General features: G+C 34.6%; 1 protein-coding gene across 1 annotated transcript; it reads right to left on the minus strand.

The window, feature by feature from the left end:
* Positions 1-489: 489 nt before the first annotated feature.
* LOC145666489 (uncharacterized) lies at positions 490-20,080 on the minus strand. Its single transcript, XM_081733753.1, has 4 exons — positions 19,872-20,080; positions 13,169-13,299; positions 6,184-6,394; positions 490-905 (listed from the first exon to the last, which is right to left on the minus strand). The coding sequence occupies exons 1-4, from the start codon at positions 19,906-19,908 to the stop codon at positions 784-786; spliced, it is 501 nt and encodes a 166-aa protein (XP_081589879.1). The 5' UTR covers positions 19,909-20,080; the 3' UTR covers positions 490-783.
* Positions 20,081-21,994: the final 1,914 nt, after the last annotated feature.

Genomic DNA, 21,994 nt, shown 5'->3' on the forward strand with positions numbered 1-21,994 from the left:
GAAAAGTAGATTACTGTTACAAAGTTAGATATGTATCTACACGGCAGTTTTCCTTTCTCGACCACTTATACGTTTCGATCTACTGTTCTCAATCGATTTAGACCATTATTGTCTATACACTGTAAAGACGGTAAATCTAATAGAAATGTCCGGAACAGGGAACGTAAATTAGGTTATATTCCTTACCTTGGTCAGAATGTTAATCCAAAGTTATAAGGCAATCAGAAAGATCAACAAAATGTGTGATTCCGACCAATCTTCTCAATGACTGCTACCGAGCTGTGAGCTCCAGGTTACTAAATATCTTGGGTACAGTTAAGCGCTACCGACTTATTTTTAAAGAGCATCGTTCGGTTACAACTAGGGTGGTCCGTATTACCCTAATGTTCAGCAATATCCCGATCTTCCCAATCTATATTGTTTCTAGAACATTTCATTTTTTCTCTCTATTAGTTTCCAGTTTATTTCTTAGTAAGCATTAAAATTCAATTTCATAAGACGATACATTTATTTATTTTCTCTTAAATGTAAACACTACAAAACTGCTTTTAGTTTATACGTATTACACTGGTTTGATACTTCTGCTGTTTATACAAGAATCTTCACCAGAAAGTTTATAGTATGATTTTCATGTAAGTACATAATTACAATCAATCTTAGTCGAATCATTCAAAATCAACTTTATCCTTTATCTTGCAAATTGAAACTAATGTTACGTTTCTAAAATATTACGAAAGCATGAGATGCTTGTCCTACTAATAAACCTGTATACAACTGTATGTGCTATACAACATTCAACAATGCTAGAACTCCCATTAAAAAGGCAATAACAACAGAACTTGGTAATAGATATTGTCCTTGCTCATGTGCCACGCTGTCATCGTGGTCTGTTTTTGGATATTCATCTGTAAGAAAGGTAGAAATTAAAATTAATAGCATGATATATTTACGCTAAGGGATAAAAGTTCAATTTTTTGATGTGACTGTGTGAAGAGAAACACCAAAAAGGACAAAGAAAAAATACTGAAACAAATAGTAGTATTTGTGTAATGCAAAGAGGGAAGCTAGAAGTTTCAAAACGTGTAAATCTAAAAGTAAACACACACACACAGAGAGAGAGAGAGGGAGAGAGAGGACTGTAGAATGTGGAAACCCACCTAAAATTGGAATCATATTTTCCTTTTTTGTTTTTGTTCTACCTGATCAATGAAAAAGGAAAGCAGAAAGCAACGAAAATTCGATCACCGGTCGTGTGAGTGGAAGTCCTGTACAAATCCAACGAGCTACAGAATAACGCATAGAAACACTCACGTACTCTGTTAAGTTTGTGGCTAACAGCCGTACGTTTCAAGCTGTGAAAGAACGTAGTCTTATTTTCCTCACTTTACTAAGTATTATAATATTTCCACAGTGTCTCCTGTGAACTGCAAAGAGAAAGATAATGCATTTATGAATTTTGTAAGCGATTGGCCTTTAAAACAGTTTCACATAGAAGTACCTTCTACATTCAGTCAATCATATTTCAAAAAATGAAATGAAATCTTTCAAGTTTACGTCCTATGGTTATGCCGATAGGCTAAAGGAGACGATGATGATGAGAAATGAATGCAATGGTTGAATGAATAAAGTGGGAGAAAACGGTAGAACCCGAAAAAACCCATGCACGCGGTGTTTCTCCACCACAAAGGAGACTTGGCGCGAGCTGCGATCAAACCAAGAATCCCACACACTATAAGTAAACGCTCTAGCACTAAGCCAAAGTGGCCTCAATCATATTTCAAGCCTATGCTTCAATTCTAGACTTCCTAAAGTCTAGGAGAGGTGGAGCTCTCGAGGTTGAGTTTCAGTAACAAAAGAACACAATAGAAATGCCTTTTCATATTAACCTTTTCTGAAAGTCTTATGGTAGATTCCTTGTTTCATACCTCAAACACAGTCTTCATACTAGTTATGAGAACAGCTAATGGTATTGAAACATCTTTATCACTCAAATATCAGCTTTCTATTCCCTTCAATTCATTTCGTCTCTATCTCGCAATACTACGTGAGAAATCAGCTTAAGGTTTAGATAGACTTTAGGACCAAATCAAGGGTTTACTTCTCAGTTGACACTAGTTTTAGTATTCTTCACAGTCTAACTTGTAGAAGTATTCTAAAGAAGGTGTATAGTTCTGGGTTTGATACTGAATGTACAGAACCTTTAGAATTAATAGGGAATTAGGCACATTTTATTTTCTTCAATAATTTTATCATCTTTTTCCGTGTGTGTTCTTTTTCCTAATCACGAAATACTTGATAGACAGTTGTTGCATTAGCCTATAAAAAGTGCGTAGTTCGATTCTTTGATACGTTCTGATTTAAGGTTTATTAGAGTATTTTCATGTGTGTTGATTAATTACGTCAATTATTGGACAACATTAAATTCGAGGCTTTAAAGATTGAGGAACAAAAACGTTACAAGAAAATATATTCCTCACTCACATGGCACGCATTGCAACACAATTATGTCCTCAAACACTGTTCGCTTAAAATCTACAAGCGTTATACGTTCCAGTAAATCACCCTCAACAATAGTAATAATATGTATATACAAAGCAATATTTTTATATTTTACAGAATGTGTAAGTTTTAACTTCAAGTTCAATATTCTAGTTATATGACGCATGACGAAGAACGGTATGTGAAGGTGACCTAGACATGACAGAAAGTTAATTCATTTGATGACATTGAACGTCTCATTTCTGAGTGTTGTTTCCATGACGCGTGTATGAGAAGCTTAGTTTGGAACTTGATTTGTATGTAGTGAAACTTAGAATTTGTTTGTCTCACTTATATGAGACCTGTGAATAACAGGAACTTTCCAAATAATGTTGTTAGATTTAAAATTTCGCTTCAATACTGAGATTATACATGTCAAAACTTGAACTTTAATGTTAGTTGATAAATATTTGAACCACACGTATGCTTTAACTTAGAATCAAACTTGCATTTAACATTAATATAATAATGTACAACATTATCACAAAAGCACAAGTCTTTTACACTAAATGAAATCTCTTAGAATTTCAGGACGAGAATGAAATATAGACGCACATGGGATCAGATTCGTGGGATAATCCTCTGGAAATCTAACAAATGTTTTTTAAGCTAAAAGTGGAATTTGTATAACAACTAAATTGAATCAATGTTTCTTTAAACTAGAAGTGAGTATTGTATTAGTCAAGAATTTCAAAATCGACTCCTTGAACTAAAGGTGAACCTTATATTAACTCTAATCGTTAAAAAAATTGTGCAGACGACAAGCTTGAAATTTGCTTAAAATTTAAGTAAATTCAACCTTGAAAATATGAAAGAAATTCTTTAGGGAAGTTGTATACATTTTCTGTAATTTATAGTGCTGTGTGGCTGACTACTGTATTTTTGTTTCAAACAAAATTCACCAATGAAAATTAAAAAAATGGGCTATTGCAGTAAATTGAGCTATGATGTGTTTGTCGAGAAAAAAGTAGTTAAAGTTACTTTTATTTAATATATTACCGAAATCTGTCGGCCTGTGCGTACAGACTCTTTCCGTCTCTAGGACAAAATTTTCGACAACCTTTTTAAAAAATAGAGTATAATAAATTATATTCAGACTTGTATATTAAAACAAAATAAGTAATGTAATGGGTAATTAACATAATAAACAGGTTTATAACTCAGGATCTTATCTACATATGAAATCACAACACACGAGTTACCTCTATTAAAAGTTTATTGAGAAAAAGTTGATAATTCTATGAAATATCTTTCTTTAAAAGTGCATGAGATATACCTGTTGGGTATTCTCTTCTCTAATTCCTTAATTTTTCTCTAGTTTTAGTAAACTTTATTAAACTAAGGTTTCTCTAATTATGTGCCTGTGGTAGACAGAAAGGCCCTCACTAAAAGCGTCCTCTGTTAACCTTAACTTATAAAGGGCATTGACTTACTACATCAAAAGCTCTGACCTACGACCCTATTTCGTGTACTCCCTTAAATAGGAGATGCACTAGAAGGATATCTATCTAAATACTTATTATAGGGATAGGTAGATAAGGAGAATGAGTTCGCCTTATAGTAGCGAAAGATCCTTAAATATATCTGGCAGGTAAAGGTTAGATAAGAACCATACTCCATGAATTAGGAGATGTGATTCAAAAAAATCTAAAAACTATCAGTAGCCTCTTACGAGTCCACTTCGAGGGATCGAACCCAGGAATCTGTGTTTAGAGTATTCATAAAAACCTAATGTGTCCTGCAAGGGGAACAAATTACCTTATAACCGACCAAAGCCGTATACAGCTTCAGTTTTCAACACGTACTCAAAAATTCTAATATCATGGAATTGTTAATCTAAATGCCATATCCACCTAAATATGGAATGTAGCATTTCAAGGATCAAATCCTGTCCCTATTCTACAGGGCCTAATACCCTAGCAAAAATCTGTTTCTTGAATTAGTATAAGATTTATTTTTCTATATCCCTTCTTCTCACAGGACCTCATTTTAGTCCAAGAAAGAAGTCCCTTAAAAATGAAAACCTACTAGAAGGTAGAAACTAATATAGCTCATGCCTTCTGCCCTATTTAAGACTCGGAGAACCTAACGAGTTTAAGCAAAACCTCCGTAATACTCCCCCTCTCGAGTCAATTTCACTCAGTCTTATATACTGCTGAGAGAGTAGAAAAAATGAAAAAGATGTTTAAAAAACTATGGGAGAAGGAACTCCCAAAAGAGCTTTAAAAAAGTCGTTGCTGTCGTAAATGTTTCTATCTAGTTAAATTGAAATTTCATAGAGGCAAAACTGTTTTTCAGATATATGATATATGCTAAATAAGATACATAATATTACAGTATTAATACATAAATATATCAAATTGTAAGTACACTTAACATACAATATTAAACTAAGATAGAAGTAAATAATATTAACCAGATCTGGCCAATTTCCCCCACATATATAATATATAAATTTTATATACTAATACAATTACACTATTCTAGCATTTTACACAATATAACTCAGCAAGTGACCCAAAGTGACACTTGCAGATGGCAAAGGTCAGATGCCTAAGGGTTATCTACATAGCTACAATAGAACTGTACAAAATGCATTTGAAAATAATACATATTTAAATAATGAAACGCAGGAATTGTGAGTTAAAATCTGTATATTGATTTCAATTAAGACTCCTTAAAATGTGTTTGATTCTTGCATTATATAAATCTTTCAGCATTTGGAAAGAAGAAAGATAGGAATTTAACTATTTATAAATTAATGGGATAGTTCAAGAAACTAATTGCCTTTTTAAAATCTTTTTTTTTCTATTTCAGATTGCAATACCAGAATGAACTCTGCTAAGAACCAGCAGAAAATATTCAGACGTGAGGTAAATTAGTTTATATCTTTTGCTGTGGGAAGAAATGTTAAGTTTTGAGTATTGAAAAATACATTACATATAGTATTTAGGTGATAGTGAGGTACGAAATTAAATTATGGAATAATTGAAACAATATCTACGTCTGATGTCATAGATCATCTACATCTGATAGAAGCTAAGATTGATCTGCTCCCTGTTTGAACCAAAAGTAAGAACACTACTACTGCCTCACACATCGTGAGCTGCGATTAAGTTTAGCGGAGAAAGAGAGAGAGAAAGATATTTTGGTAACGAGGTATCACTCTGACATTTAGATATTGTATAGCATCAATATGTGTAAACTTGTATGGGCTAATAGTGGAATATATTTTTTTATTTTGTTTAAAAATATCTACTCAGACCGAGACTGTTCATGTAGTCATCCAGGATACTTAACGATTTTCAAGCCCTATAATCAGTTCCTTGCTTTTAAATGCTTGCTTAAAATTTCAGATGCATTAAAGAAACTTTTAATCAAGTTTAGAAGTATTGAAAACAGTTTTTTTGTCATTAATAGTTATGCTACACAACATTTAGTATATAGGCAGAAACTAAAAGGGGGTGTCACATACTCCCATTCAAACATCATTGGGCGAGTTAAGCTTTGTCTGGGTTTATTATTTCGAAAGAAGTATTAGAGAGGACGTAAACTTGTGAATGTACATGTTCGTAACAACACACTGTAAGGTATATGCTCATATCTACGTAGTTGTAATTGTGTGTATTTTTGTGTTTTACTTACCTGTGACATTGAGATAGAACTTTTTGGTGACCATTGGATCTGTGTTGATCTGGCACTTATAGATCCCTGAATCGCTCTTTCGAATGCTGTAGATTTTGAGGATGCTGAACGTGCGTTCATTACTATTAATGAGCTTTACTTCAAACCGTTCGTCAACTGTAATAACATGATGGTGAATGGTTAGTACCTTGTAGTCACGTATCCATGCCACCTGCAATATATATATACATATAATATTATATACAACGCCTGCCTTAGACATAAAATGTCGGTTGTCCACTTTTGGTCCAAATTGAAGGAACTCCATATCTGAGACTGAAACAGCTTGGCCTTTTAGTTGTAACAAGTTCGTAGTCCACCTACCAATAATTCAAGAAGTGCAAAGTTGGGTAATGCCTGTTGTCCTTTCAAGATTTAGACGTGAAAAGTCGGAAAACGACTACAGACCTTAATCCTCTAAATATCTGACTTTTGTGACACCCGACATTTTACATTTCAGGCAAATTGTATCAAACCCATTTGTACATTGTCAATAAGTAAATTACATAGAATTAAGGGATCATCAATCATTAGCTAAGAGATGAACTCTTGGAATACATTATCACTAAATATACTACACTCTGGACACACAATTTTGAAAACATATATAATTATTTAACAGTAATAAATCAAATTATTCGTAGGCGAGTAATTTCCTAAAGTAAGTATCTCTTTTCTAGAAAAAAAATTGTTAATTAAAATATTCTTAAATAAGGTTATTATTTATTTCCACGCATGCTTCACTGTTAACCCAATTTATCCTGTTCTAAAACTGTAATATTGTATATTAGTTTAACATGAATTAGTTAGAAAATACTATAGCTGTGAAAAGGGGATAATTTAGATAACTTATCACTCTTATTTATAAGACATGAACTTGAGTATATGGAAGCTTTCTTGGATAAAAGAATTCGAGTCTGTCATTCTTTCAATATGGGCTTCGCAGAGGTAGTGGCGCCGAGGGATCTCGCAAAATATTCAACACTGCGCTAGACGAGAACACATGTATTTATTTATATGTAAAAGGAAAACTTTACAAAGTAAAACTCATTCAACCCACATACCGGCAAGGCATATAGTAAGAATGAGTATTGTTTTATTGGTCTAAAGTTGGGCTAACAGTGTTCCATGATTGAGTTTGGTTTCAAGTACACAACTATTTAGGGAAATATTTACCACTTTGAAAATCCCCGAACGCTGTCGATGCATTCTTGAATGTGTTCGTATACTTTCTGGTTTAATTGCTGGTAGAAGACCATGCTCCCGTCCTCCGTTGAGTTCAAATAGCTTTGAAGTTTAAAGGATCTTGCGTTCTAAACCAACTAATCTACAGCAAACCTATTACGAAATCAGAATATTTGGTTATAATTTTATTCTGTGAAGAAAAATATGAACACTTATAATTCTTGTGAAAAGGTTTGGCTACTTTCATTCGGGAATCCATTTGAGCGATAACATATCGACATCTGTAAACGTGTGCGTTGAAAGAAACAAAGAGAAAAACAGACACTGGATGATACTGTCATTCTAATGTAGGCTTCAGCGTTAAGTAGTTTATCATGAAACTTTCATATTCGATGATAGATTATATGTGGAAGAGCAAATGGATGCTGAGAAATAATAAACAATTAAAAAGGAGCCTGGTATAGAACAATAGACACTGAAAGAGTGTGCAGAAGTATCGTATTTTATTCATATCCTTACACTGGAACATTAAAATAGTTGAATTCCACGTTCATTTGGAACATCGTTGAAACATGATGTACAGAGACTGGTCTCTTTCCATCAGTACAATTAGGCAGATAGCGATACCTGTCAAACCTAGTTTCTCAGAGCAATACTTGTATCAGTATCTCAGTTGTAGTAAGCAGAGTGAAGCTGCTGTATTGGGCGAAATGCAGCCGAAAAAAATGATTTCGAAGAGAGCACATCATGGTCCTTCCCCGTGAAACTTTTAGCATGTCTTGCATAGTAGAAGATTGTCTCAGAACAATACAATACTCGTACAATAAAGTCTACTCCATAACCTACATCATCAACGAAATAGCATCCTAAGGGGACGTAAGACGTATGATTAAAAAAAAAAAAATCTGGAATATGTCAGCCTGTGAGAATTCATTATCACAACGTATTATGACAACACGATTACATGTATCCCAATCAACAATAAATCGTGAAATCTATAACAAATTGAGGCTCCGAAAAATCCAAAAGGCCAGCGTGTAGGGTTAACATCACAGCACATCGCAAAATGAAAGGACAAGACCAAAAGCTGTACGAGTGTTACGTTGATGTCTACTGGATACTTGGTGTGATAATAGATGAAGCATGTATCTATCCAAATTACTATGGAAAAGTTAAGGATGTTACCTAGAACTTTTCATGGAAAAGGATCGATATAACCTTGTGCTTCAATAAATAGGAACTTTCTCGAAAAGTTTTGAGGTTGTTGCCGACTTTTGCTACAGAGCAATCCTCAATCTGAGTAGCATAGAAGAAATTTGCAAAATCACTGCTGCTTATTACCAATATGTCCGATCCCCAGTTTACACAGACAGATATCACCAGTTCAGATGCTTCTTGTAACAGCGTCTTTCATTACGCCAGGTTCGAACGGCAAATACCCTCTGAAAAGCTTGTAAGCTGGAGTGGAATAATATACTTCACGTACAGCTCCAACAAAGTCCCCTGTAGTGGAAACTGTGATAGCACGCAACGCTCCATAGTAATAGTATTCACATCAAGCATACGCTATGGTATGTGGGTTGAAATCAGTGGCGTAGCCAGGAAACAAACACGTTCAAGTTCGCCCCTTAGTGCAGTGACATTGAAAGTGAATTCTTTTTACATGTAGTATATTCCATTTGTGATCCCGAAGTTAGAAATTTTTAAAAGGTCCCGGCGCAAGCATACGGGAAGTTGTAGTTCCACGCCAGGTGTATGTATGTATGTGTGTATGTAGTACTTTATTTGTATATAACTACTGGCCAATTCTAAACCAAATTTGGTGGATAAATACCTAATGGCCTAATAGAGATCATTATATGTGATGAACGGGCTCGGTCGACAACAGGCGAGGAGCGACTTGTCTTGTATGTTATTTTTTATTTCTTGGTAACTACCGGCCGAATATAATCGAAAATTCCCAAAAGGAACGGAGGGATTCCCGGACATGCTGTAAAGGAAAGAAGTGTCAAACGTTGTTAATCCCGTGTGGACACGTAGCTCCGTTTCCAAACATGCATTTTTCAATAGAGTAGGTATGACTTTCTAAGTGACGTTTTTAGCCGCACTCTCTTCGATGTATTGTTTTTAAGCTGTTGGCCTCTGAAGTTCATGTTCCACGCTTTCGACACTGTCAATTTGAAACGGGGTGGAACTTTCCCCATGTTCACTAGGACTTTTTTGCTTCTTTTGAGATGGACTATCACCCTTCCAAGTTTGGCCATTGGCCACGTAGTTACCGTTCTCTCTCTCTCTCTCCATATATATATATATATATATATATATATATATATATATATATATGTAATCTCTCTCTCTATATATATATGTATATATGCGTGTGTGTGTGTGTGTGTGTGTGTGTATGTGTGTGGTTTACCCTTCTTTCAAAAAATCTTGCAGGCGTCCATGCTTTCGAGTAAACTCAAACCGGAAAAGAAGATTGAAGATTCTCATTCATTTCAATGCAATAACACATACAAAACAAGACTTTTCTGCCTTTTACAGGTACATTTACGAACTAAAACGATCTACATGCTCTTCTGTGGTTTGATCAGAATCCATTCCACATATAACTCAATTTCACCATAAGTGGCGCTTACCATTATGTTTGTATTAGTCGATGATATATATATATATATATATATATATATATATATATATATATATATATATATATATATTGAAAGTAAATATGTTTAGTGTGCTTCTTCATATTAAATATGCAGATTTTCATGAATATAAAGTCAGTGGCGGCCGGTGGATTGTGGTTTCGGGTGTTGCAGTACGAACGATAAGAGACAGAAGATATAAAGTGGACTCATTGACTAATCAGCATAACTTTAGATGCAAATGCTATGTGACATTTGAAATTAAATAATATTCTGTTTTAAAAAATAAAAAATGCAGAACATTTTATCCGATTAATCACCTTAATTAATTAGTAAGTTCATTATCCTCTCTTTGATTGGAGCAGATCTGTCTAATACATGCTGGTTAAATTCAGGTATTCTTATTGTCAGGTCTTTTTCGATGGAAGGCATAACCAATGGTGATAACCTTTCTTGGGACATTCAGTTCCTTGAAAGTGTCAATTATTTTTCATGTAGAAAAATACTTTTCGTCTTTTGCTGACGCATAGGTACAGTTAATATTAATTTCAGAAGCTTTGTAAATTCACTAAATATTTTTTCTAGATTATTGCGAACGATTCATTCTAGCAAACTCAGTCCCTGACAGTGATCCGAATTCCTCTTCAACGTTGACTGAAGACAGTTCGTAACAGAGATTAGTGTTATAAAAAATGTCCATTGAACACAGTTTATTCAGGAAAATTTAAAATAAATTGAGGAAATGTATCTAGTGCAAACAACATTACTGCCATAAAAAATCCTGTAAATTTAAACTGGATTTTTTTTTCGAACACTCTCCTGAATTGTCCTTTGCTTGTTTTGTCTAAGCCTTAATTGCAAATTCTTCCTCAGTTGAAAGCTGGTCATTGTTTTTTGTAAGTTATTTACAGAAGTCACGGTATACAATTCATTCAGAATTTGTAGGTTATTTACAGAATTAAAGCACACACAATAAAATTAAATCTAATAAATAAATACCAAAACAGTGATACAAAAGAGGTACTGGTATATGAATTCCGAATGTCACATATTCATACATCAACACACACACATGTGCGTAAAAGAAAAAAACTACATTCCAAAACATCCGTCTTGGTTGTTACGCAATGCACGATGAACACAATATACTTCCACATGAGGAGAAACAATGCTTATCAATGTTATATGTTCTGGAAAGGCAACCTCGAAACCCGCCAGATGTAGAATCAGCATGTATACCTAACAGAAGGTAAAAGTCGAAGAACATCAAAACAAACAGCACTGCCAGTTCTACACCCAGAAATGTGTGTTGGGAGGGGTTCGATACGTCTATGCAATATATACCGTTCTTATTCTGCATCCGAAAAGACGATAAGCAATAACTGTCATCTATATTCTTAGCAAAAAAATGATAGAACAATTGTTTTTAATAAAAGAGAGAATACATGATGAGGCGTAAAATAAAATATTCAGCCTACATCAATCGTTTCTCTATTAAGTATAGTTCGTTAAGAAAGTCTACAAATGTTAGTCAAGTTTCGAAATTTTTGGGAGGTCCGGATCCGGTGGACCCCCTTCGTGGCTACGCCCCTGAGCATTGCTAACTAGTCCCAAATTCAATGTGGCGTTCCCCATCATACAGTTTTATGGGGAAATTATCAAGAGTATAAAATATACTTATTTTATAAAAGAAATATGTATATACTAAAATACTAGGCTATCCACAGAGGGAGGGGGGATTTTACATGCTGACTTATTAATATTTGAATCACAAATTACTGTGGAAGAAGTCTTCATTATCAATATAAGCTAAGAATTAACTTGTAAATGCGGGTCTACTTTCATTTGTTTTCTGCTCTAATAGATATTTTCTTTCTTATTTTGTAATTCTGCAATCACTTTTTTTAATTGTCATTATATTGATTTGCTTCAGTATGGTCCTGTAATTTAAAAATATGAATGCATGAAAACAAATTCCATTTGTTAGTTGCTAGTGAAATAAAATTTAGAAATATTATTTAGCGCGAAAAACCTTCTCGTTCACTGGAAACCGTGCTGTGTTGCAGAAGCACTGCAACGACCAGTCCCTTTAACTTCTGAGATAGGGGAAAGGAGACTTAACATTCGCTCCAATTCCCGCACTGAAGGAATCTGGTCGTTGCATGCTCGCTGCAACACAATATAAATTAGAGGCTCTGTGACGGATTACTTTTCGCTTTTTAAAATGGATTAACGGAACGGACAGTTACAGAAGTAAAAAATATGTTATTTAAAGTGTATATATACGAGTATTAAAAAGTATTTTTTCTGTTATTTACTACTATTGATGATAATATTTTTTTCTTGAGATACTTTGGTCGTTGAGCAACGCTGCAACACTAACATTAGCCGCCACTGTATAAAGTTATTATTTGTTGTTCAATTGTTTAGGGCTGCACAAGATGTTAGAAAAATGTATCCCAATAATTTGGGAACATTCCTCACATCAAAATGAGAAGAGTTATAAGGTGCCGAAAAAATGAGATAAGTGGACTTCAAAAGTTCATAGCTCCACTACTATGATACCTTTCGTAGTCCGGTCCAGACATCACTGAGGAACTGGTGTGTGAACTATCCGAATATCCATGTTTAAGAACACTTCAGTACTTGCACACCAATTCTTAGGGAGGTAGGTAGAGAATGATCAAGTACTCTTAAACAAATTCTCTAAAACTGGCTATGCAAATACTGTAGGTTCTGAAAGTTGGATATTTGGATAGTTCACATACTAGTTGCTCAGTGATGTCTTGACCCAACTACAATCGGTCCTATAGTAATGGAATTGTGGACTTTCCAAGTTCATTTTTTCATGTTTTTGGCACCCTATAACCACGGAACTATGCACTTCCACCCACACTTCCAAATGAACTTCTTTCTTATTTTGATGTAAGGATTGTATTCCCAAAATTTGTGACAATTTTTTTGTAATATCCTATATACATGTTATCGGAATAAAGAGCAATTTTAATGTCAATTCTTAACATATAGAGGTCAGCTTAAAGTACACGAATGTGTGATTGAACCATTAATAAACTTTGTAAGATATCTAGTAACTTGGAAGTTATACCTACCTTAAAAAGTCCTAAATTATTGACCTTACAGTTGAGAATAGCTGTCGCACCAACGATGGCTGTTATATTCGTTGAAACCAAATCATCGAATGTAGGACCAGTTTCAGAAGATACGGCAAGGGATCCCACACCTGATAAAAGAAAATAATACATACATTCGGAAGATGTGCCACTATTGCTTACAAATATACAAGAGATAATTTGTTGTAGCTCTCCTTACGTGCTCCTGTGAGGAAAATTCATTTAAATTAGAGTATCTAACCACTCTATTAATTGATGTAGCCACTTCACTAAAAGTTAATTTATATATTTGTTAAAGTGTAATATTTAAAAATAATATGTGCGATAGGGGTTTGAAGTGTCGAGAATTTGCCTTCCTTTAACGTTTGGCAAGCGGGTGACATCCAGAAGTCCTAAACGGCAGAAGTCCTAAAAATATAGGCACTAGACCTAAATTTTAGGACTTCTGCAGTTTAGGACTTCTGCCGTTTAGGACTTGTGCCGCGATATGATTTTTAGGACTTCTGGCGTTTAGGACTTCTGCCTTTTAGGACTTGTGCCGTTTAGGTCTTGTGCCTTTTTCATTCACTTGCTTTAGTTCTGAAATTCGCCACCACCACACAAAATTGGGACGATGCAGCAACTAGTTGGCAATAATGTTACGAACGTAGCTAATTCCAACAGTAACAGCTATATCTGTACTACTAAGATCACTGGCGGATCCAAAGGGGGGGCGGAGGGGGCGACCGCCCCCCCCCCCCAAAAAAGGTCTGGATTTTACTTCCAGGAAACATCGTTCCAAAATACAAATAGGCCTATGATCTTTTCCCGACCGATTCAATATGTGAGACAAGCCTAGCAGAGTCTAATCAAAATATGTGGTACCGTACTTAGTAGTGCTTAATACAGAATACTTGAAGTGCGAATACTTCTGTCCCTAGTTCCTTGAGGCGGTCACCATAAGCCCCAAAGGAGCGAGAATATGATTCATTCGTTGGACGAACAGCTGTAGGAAGGAGGGTAAGGCGCCTCAGCCTCACTCTTTGAGCTAAAAAGATATATTTTAAAATTGTGTCCTACAAAAAGGATATGGAAATGGAATTCAGGTTCCAAAACTTCAAGTACATTTATCTTGAATAAAGAGAAATATAGAATCTTCAGCGTTCCTTACCGAAAAGTTCTCTGAATCTGAGACTTTTCGGTTGGTTGATTGATTGACATGTATTTACATCGTTTGTCAAATGCGATGCTTTACAGAACCAGAACTAGAGTTTAAAGTTGGATCTAAATCACTGTAGTGCTTTGGATGCTCACTCACCGGGAATCAAACCACATAACCTCATGCATCAAAGATCAAAGATACTTTCGCTAGCTACTAAATCAACAAGAGAGCCGTGACCTTTGTGGTTCAAACACGGAAACATAAGAAGGCACCAGTGATTCATTGTGACTTTTAATGGCAATACATCTTTTCTTGGGAAATAACACAAGCTGTTATATAAAAGACCAAGTCCTGAGTGAATAACTGATCGCACAGGCTAAACCACTCACACTAGAAACTTGGAATTCGGACAGTAGATAAGATTTGTGACGTAGGGTATCACTAAGGAAGGATTTCTTGGAAATTCGTAGAAAGAAAGGGGGTGGCCATCTCTCCGAATCCCTTTATAATGGAGACTTGAAATTTGGATTTCTCATTTTAATTAATTTGACACGCGTTTCAACATTTTTTGATACTTTAGTAAAAGGGGGAAAGAAAAGGGGGCGAGATTGCAATTATTATAATAAGATATCAATATATAAGAATCTTCGAAGGTTAGAAACATGAAATTTAATTTATGGACTTCTCACTCAAAATAATTCAAAAGGTATTTATGCGTTTTTGATATTTTACATACAAAGAGAGAAAAGGATGGAAATTATTATTATTATTATTATTATTATTATTATTATTATTATTATTATTATTATTATTATTATTATTATTATTATTATTATTATTATTAAGATACCCATATCTCGGGATACCTTACGGTTAGAGACATGAAAGTTGGTAGGTTAATTTTTCGTTTAAAATAATTAAACATGTATTTGAGCGTTTTTTGCCACTTAACGTGGGAGTGACTCATTAAAATACCTTACGAGGTGTTTGAAGTTTGTGATAGAGTTTTAGTTCAATCCAATACTATATGAAAGAGAGAGGAGGAAGAAAGCGAAATAGTGTGCCACAGTAGCACGTAGGAGCATTTGCTATACTATGTGAGGCCTTATGCAGAGCAAATTGGGGGTCTGGGGGCGAAGCCCTACCTAGGCGAAGACTAGAATAATATAATTTTAGTATTGTTGTAAGCATAGCTATAATTATACTATGTTTCCAAGAACTACATGTAAGAAATTACCTAATAGAGCCAATTTCCAACTCCATATTCCTAGTCTGGTGTAATGCTTTTTTTCTTTACATACTCAATTATACCACTGTATAAAATGTGTATTCGTACAAAATACCCTATACAGAGCATCAACCGAAAGAACATTTCCAACACTAAAAAGGTTGAATACATGGCTACGGTCCCGGATGGGTGCAGATCGACTTAGTAACGGTGCACTACAATATACGCACCGAGACAAACGTAGATTACGATCGTGTCATCGACAAATTTGCCAGGAACAAGACAGGGCGTAGATTTGAGTTTGTGCTGTAACTTTCACAGAGATGGACTGGAAGGTGACTAAGGCCGTTGTGTGGTTTCCGCCCGTCGTGGTTTTTGCTCGTAATTATTTTCAACTCGTGAATATTCCCCAAAAGTCATGAGTCTGAGTCTAAAGTTGAACTCCTTGGGTATATCTAAATCGCAAACAAAATCGAGAAAGATGAGCAAACTCGAAAAAGTTTTTGAAATTGCTTTTTTAAATCTTTAACTGAAACAAAAGGGCACAACTACAATCGTAAAAAAATGTGTACCGGTATATAGGCTATATTATATTTTTAATAAACAGCTATATATTATACATATATTTGTTTAACGTCCTACGGTTGTGCCAGAACGGCTAATGGAGACATGGACCTACTGATTATAGTGGAATCCAGATCACTTTTTCGTTTAACTGTACCCCCACCGGGAATCGAACCCGGGATCACGCGAGCCAACGGCAAGCGTGTTAGCCATTAGACCAAACGGCGTCCATATTATATCTGAGATGAAAGGAAAACAAGTTATACGTACTTTATTCTCAATTGGTAATTTCGTTTAAAGGTGAGAATTTTTCAAAATTAAATTTTAATTTGCATTTTTTTTTTTTCAAATATTTGATATTGTCAAATAATGTTGCCAGTCGGTATATTTTAGGAAATATAGTTTGTGTGCAGTAATGAACGGAGACATCACTTTGATTTTACATTTCTTATCATCTTTCGTCCATTTTAATGTAGGCTTTTGCTCATCTTTCAGTTTTATTTTTACTAGTCATACATTGTAATGGTTTATATTGTGATTCTATATAATTTTAATTCATGTAAAATTTATAAACATTTCGTTCTAGATCCGACAAAATTTCTTTTGAGTTTGTGTAAGTGAAAGTTTAGTATTGATATTTTTGTTATTACGTTATTTACAGTATATTATTGAATAAATTGTCCATTTACCTTCGTAGTGATTTATATGGTTAAGGAGTACTGCAACTTATTATATTTATATACCTAGGTAGGATTTATATTCACAATTCATTTCTTTATATGTTACTGCTGTAGTTTAACTTCAAACCATCGCTCTGGGTTCCAGTTAATAGTACAGTACAAGGTTTAAATGCAGTGATGATTAGTATATGTATTAGAAAGTGTATCCATTTCATTTCCCTGTACCTGATCTGTGCCCTTGAAAGCGCAGGCCAGTTCTTTTAAGGCAAAAATCATAACATTCTTATTTTGGGGGAAAGCCACGAAATTCATGTTCGGGCAACCACTACCACGGGGAATAATCACGGAGCCACTAACATCCACGGAGTTCAGTTTGAATATTATATTTCTTTCTTTTCAGTTTTCAATTTACTGAATATTATCTAATATAAACAGGAACGAAAGCAATATGTAAAGATTGCTTCCCTATAGTTTGGCCTATTTGGAACACTGGGTTCCATTTACTATTAAACATCAATTTATAATTAATTATTGTATTTTTTAAGCTACCAAGAAATGTACATAGAAATATTGTGTCTTGTTATTTGTTGACATTTTATATTATTCTTTATGCATGTACACTTTTGTTATCTATTTTTGCTCACACCGAGTCTGTCGTTTTTATCAATTGCTGTCCCGCAATTGTTATTCAAAATGTAAATGATTAGAGAAAATTTTACACTCTTTCGTTAAAATGAATGCCATCGTCAACACAGTACTTTCTTTTGTGCAGGTACTGTGCAAGACAGCGTATCTGACATATTGCGGTGACTAGTAAATCACCGAAAGTGCGTATTTAATTTAAATCTACAGAAAGAATATTTTCACACACACACACACACACACACACACACACACACACACACACACACACATATATATATATATATATATATATATATATATATATATATATATATATATATATATATATATATATATATATATATATATATAACAAATTCGAGTCCCAAACTGGAATCTGGGAATCAGGTTTAGCTACCCCCCCTCCAGTCCCGCATTCATATGCGTCCGATTCTTGAAAAGTAAAATTCTGGACACGTTGAGGCTACACTCATCTTCCAGGAAGCGAACCGCCCCCCCCCCCAAACGACCCTTCTGGATCCGCTAGTGACTAAGATTATTATTATCACTATCTGGTCTGCACTTATACACGAATTACATAATACAACCTATTTCATTCTAAGAATTAATTACATAATTAGTTATGAAATTCGTTTCTTTCGAATGGAAATACGAGAATCCCAAGACAAATTCCTAAAACAAAAATAAATAAAATGTTTAAAAAGCATATTTTACCAGACTTCTGAAACCAAGCAAATATTCAGAATGGCAATATATACTGTGCGGAGCGTATTTTATTAAGAGTAGGACAAAAATCCATCAAAGTTTTCTTAATTAGGACAAAAGCTCACTAGACATTTCACGAGTGAACATTAAATACCAACTGTATACATAAAGAACGCAGTAAATTTAAAATTGAACAAAGAACATTTATTATGCATTACAGTGGGTGACATTCATAAGTTCTAAACGGCACAAGTCCTAAAAATATAGGCACTAGACCTAAATTCTAGGTCCTGTGCCATTTTTGCAGAAATTACTACATAGTCATTTAGGGGTGTAGCCTGCAAATTTTTCTAGGGGAGCAGGCTTTTTATATATTAAAAGCAAATCAAAAGTTTTTTCCCAGATTACGAAAGCTTCAATAAGACAATAAATTTATACATATTACACATGTATATACAACTTATCCAGGGGCCGCGGTGGCTCAGTGGTAGAGCGTTCACCTCTGGTGCTTGGGGTCCCGGGTTAGATCCCAGCCCCCGCCAAGTGAACTTTGTGGTGGACAAACACCGTGTGCGTGGGTTTTCTCGGGGTTCTCCCGTTTCCTCCCACTTTCTTCATTCCACCATTTCATTCATTATTCATCATCACCGTCTCCTTTAGCCTAGCCGGCATAAACGTGGGACGTAAAACTGAAAAATTGCATTTCATTTCACAACTTATGCAACACTGATGAGGAGCCCATGGCTTGTCCTGGTCACCAATTCGAAAACCGAAGTACAGAAAAAAGCAGGTTTTGTAATGTTATATATTTTCTTTCTGTGTAATTAGTGTAAATCTACCACACACATAACAAAAATTATCCGGATGATTAGTACACATTCAGTTTGAACCAACTCGTTTCATTTTGTACCAATAACTCACTTTATACACAATACTCGATTTCTACTAAACAATACAGGCGCGAAAACATCTTGTCAACAATATATTGCCACGCGTTAAACATATCTTGTCAAAAACTCGGAATTTTAGTTTAGCGTCCCTGTCAGCAGCGAGCCTATATAAAACGTAGTCCTACTGATTAACCACATGAGCTCCCGCCGGGAATCTGTAATGTTACGTGTAGAACCCGTTTTGCATAGAAGCCTGGTATGAAGCGCATACATTTTTTACTGTATTTTTTATGGAAAAATATTAATTCATAAGTATAATACTTAAAATACTCTGTTGGGTGCATAATACACCACATATATCTTTTCCAAACCTTTAACTCCGAAATGATCCATTTGTGCACCACGTTGTTCAATTTATATTTTTCATGTATACTGGTGAGGAATCATTTCCCAAACTTTGTTGATGTTGCTTCTGCTTATATATAATGTGTGTGTTTGTTTGTTTATGTGAGTGTTGTGTGTGTGTGTGTGTGTGTGTGTGTATGTGTGTGTTTCTTTGTCACGAATTAATATCATGAGCCTCCTGCATGCATTTTCTATCTACCCTACTGAGACGAGTTAAACTTAATGAAATATGAATTGAGAATTAGTGGTTAATTACTTTCCTTATTTTGGTTACTCCTTGAAAATTCTCACGTGATCAATATTAATTAGACTTTTACACTATTTCAGCAATTAAATCCCACAACTCAGTGAAATGCTACGCTAATTTAAAATGTCTTTCCAATATATTTCAAAAAGTGTTATAGGCCTACTAATTTTTACTTACCACCGCCTAGAAGAAGAAGCAATGCTATATATACCATATTGATATGTTATGGAGGTTATCTTACGCAAGCAACTGGTAGTTCACTGATTGACTCCAGACAACATGTGCAACCTTTCTCATATATTCACATAATCTCGTAAAGTAACTAAAATGGCATTCAGAGAAATACTTCTTTGAACTGTGAAAAGTTCAAGTTCAGACAAGATAACCTAGATAAACACAGTACAACTAAAATATGTTCTCCTTATTGTCAAAACTTCGTACGATAGCATGAAGAAAAGGCAAGTGCTTACTGTACTTCATTCTTACGCACTAAATAACCCAGAAATAAAATTAGTTATTCAAAATTCTTTCATTAGTGAGAATAAGTTACATATTAGCTGTTAATGAGGTTATGATAATGAGGTGTATAATATATCGCATGTTTATGTTTTGTTAACCTTTGACTCGGTTGTTTATCATAAGGACAAGAATGTTTTATGATCATTTTAAAAATACATTTACGGGCGTCAATCCAAGGAGAGATCATGGGGGTCCATACTCCCCTAAGTTTGTATGGTCCTTCCTGGGATCTGAATAGCTTTACACAGAGGTGGATCTAAAAGGTAAAAACCTGGAGGACAGTCAGAATCCTGTCTATGATAGGTATATCATGAGTTTACTATAAACTTCATTATATATATATATATATATATATATATATATATATATATATATATATATATATAACTAATACCTTAAATTATTTTTGTCATTCAGAAAACTGGGTTCTTAGCCTCCCTCCCACAGTACCGAGCTAGATCCGCCACTGCCTTTACTTGGATATCTGACAACAACGAAACTCACATGCACCTATAGTTATACAGAAATTGGGGCCACAGAATACACGACAATGAAATATTGAGACTCTAAAACAAACTTAAAAAAAAAAAAAAAAAATACTAAAATACTACCTGATTGCTACGCCTCTCTTGTATCAATATACTAAACGAAACAAACTAAAAGGTAATGGGAACGCCCTCCAGAAAGTCTACATGTCGCATGGCCCGAAGATGCGAAGTCAAAGCATGTACACTCATGTCCAAAACGATTGTCGCATATCTATAACTGAATTCTTGTAAGAATATAATTTGATAATGATGTTGCAGGGCACTTTTAATACTGATAATACGTGTATAATCGGGAAATGTATATTTGTGGTAAATTTCATAGGAAAAGAATTGAACGGGTGAGATTAAGAAGGGAAAGATTCCACATAACCAAACTTTTGGGAAACTGAAAAAAACTTCATAGTAACCAAACAAATAGTCACAGGAAGAAACGTACTATTGGAAAGCTGTTCCTTATAACCTTAAGTAACATATACGAAAAAGTGTTTTACCATTACATTCTTATTACGGTTATTATATGCGTTTAAAAACGGTGGAATCTTTCCCTTTTTAATCTCAACAGACTTAGATGTCGAAACAAGTAAAGAAAAACGTATTTATGAGCTTGAAGCTGTTTCTTACTTATTGTTAAACCAACAAAAATAATCAAAATTAAACATTATTCACATATGCTATAAAAATAAAATACATGAGATATTGGTTCGTGCCTTTGTACACTGTTTCTATTACTACTCACTGTCCTCACTCTCATGCTCATGAGTAGGCCACTCTAAAAGTTTATTGTAAAACACTATGGCTTGTTCCGGCACATATTGAACTACTTTGGCAACATCCTCGAGTTTCTTCCTTTTTATGGGAACGATTCCATTATATGCCTTTTCAACAGAAGGGTCTGCTTCACCACCTTTGTACAGTTTAAAAACTTCAGTTTGTAGCCCGTCTATAAAAGTGTAAGCTGTAACATATCCCCTTTTTGCTGCTGTGAATGTTAAGTGTTTGTAGGTACTGGTTTTAAAAGTCCGTTTGGTTCGAACACTAGCACAAGTCTTTTTGAAAAATGTCGGCCACCATCCTTTGAAGTTCAGAATTTGTTCGTTTGAAACGGATTTCACCTGAAACAAAGGCTGCTTGGTTTTTGCAGTACTAATCATATCGTTGTATTGATCAGGGGAATAAATCCTATCGTGGCGTTTCATGGCTCTCTTAATAACACCAAAGTTCCGGTCGCAGGGG

The sequence above is a fragment of the Thermobia domestica genome, chromosome 12, assembly GCF_964235325.1.
Source record: "Thermobia domestica chromosome 12, izTheDome1.hap1.1, whole genome shotgun sequence".
Lineage (NCBI taxonomy): Eukaryota > Metazoa > Arthropoda > Insecta > Zygentoma > Lepismatidae > Thermobia > Thermobia domestica.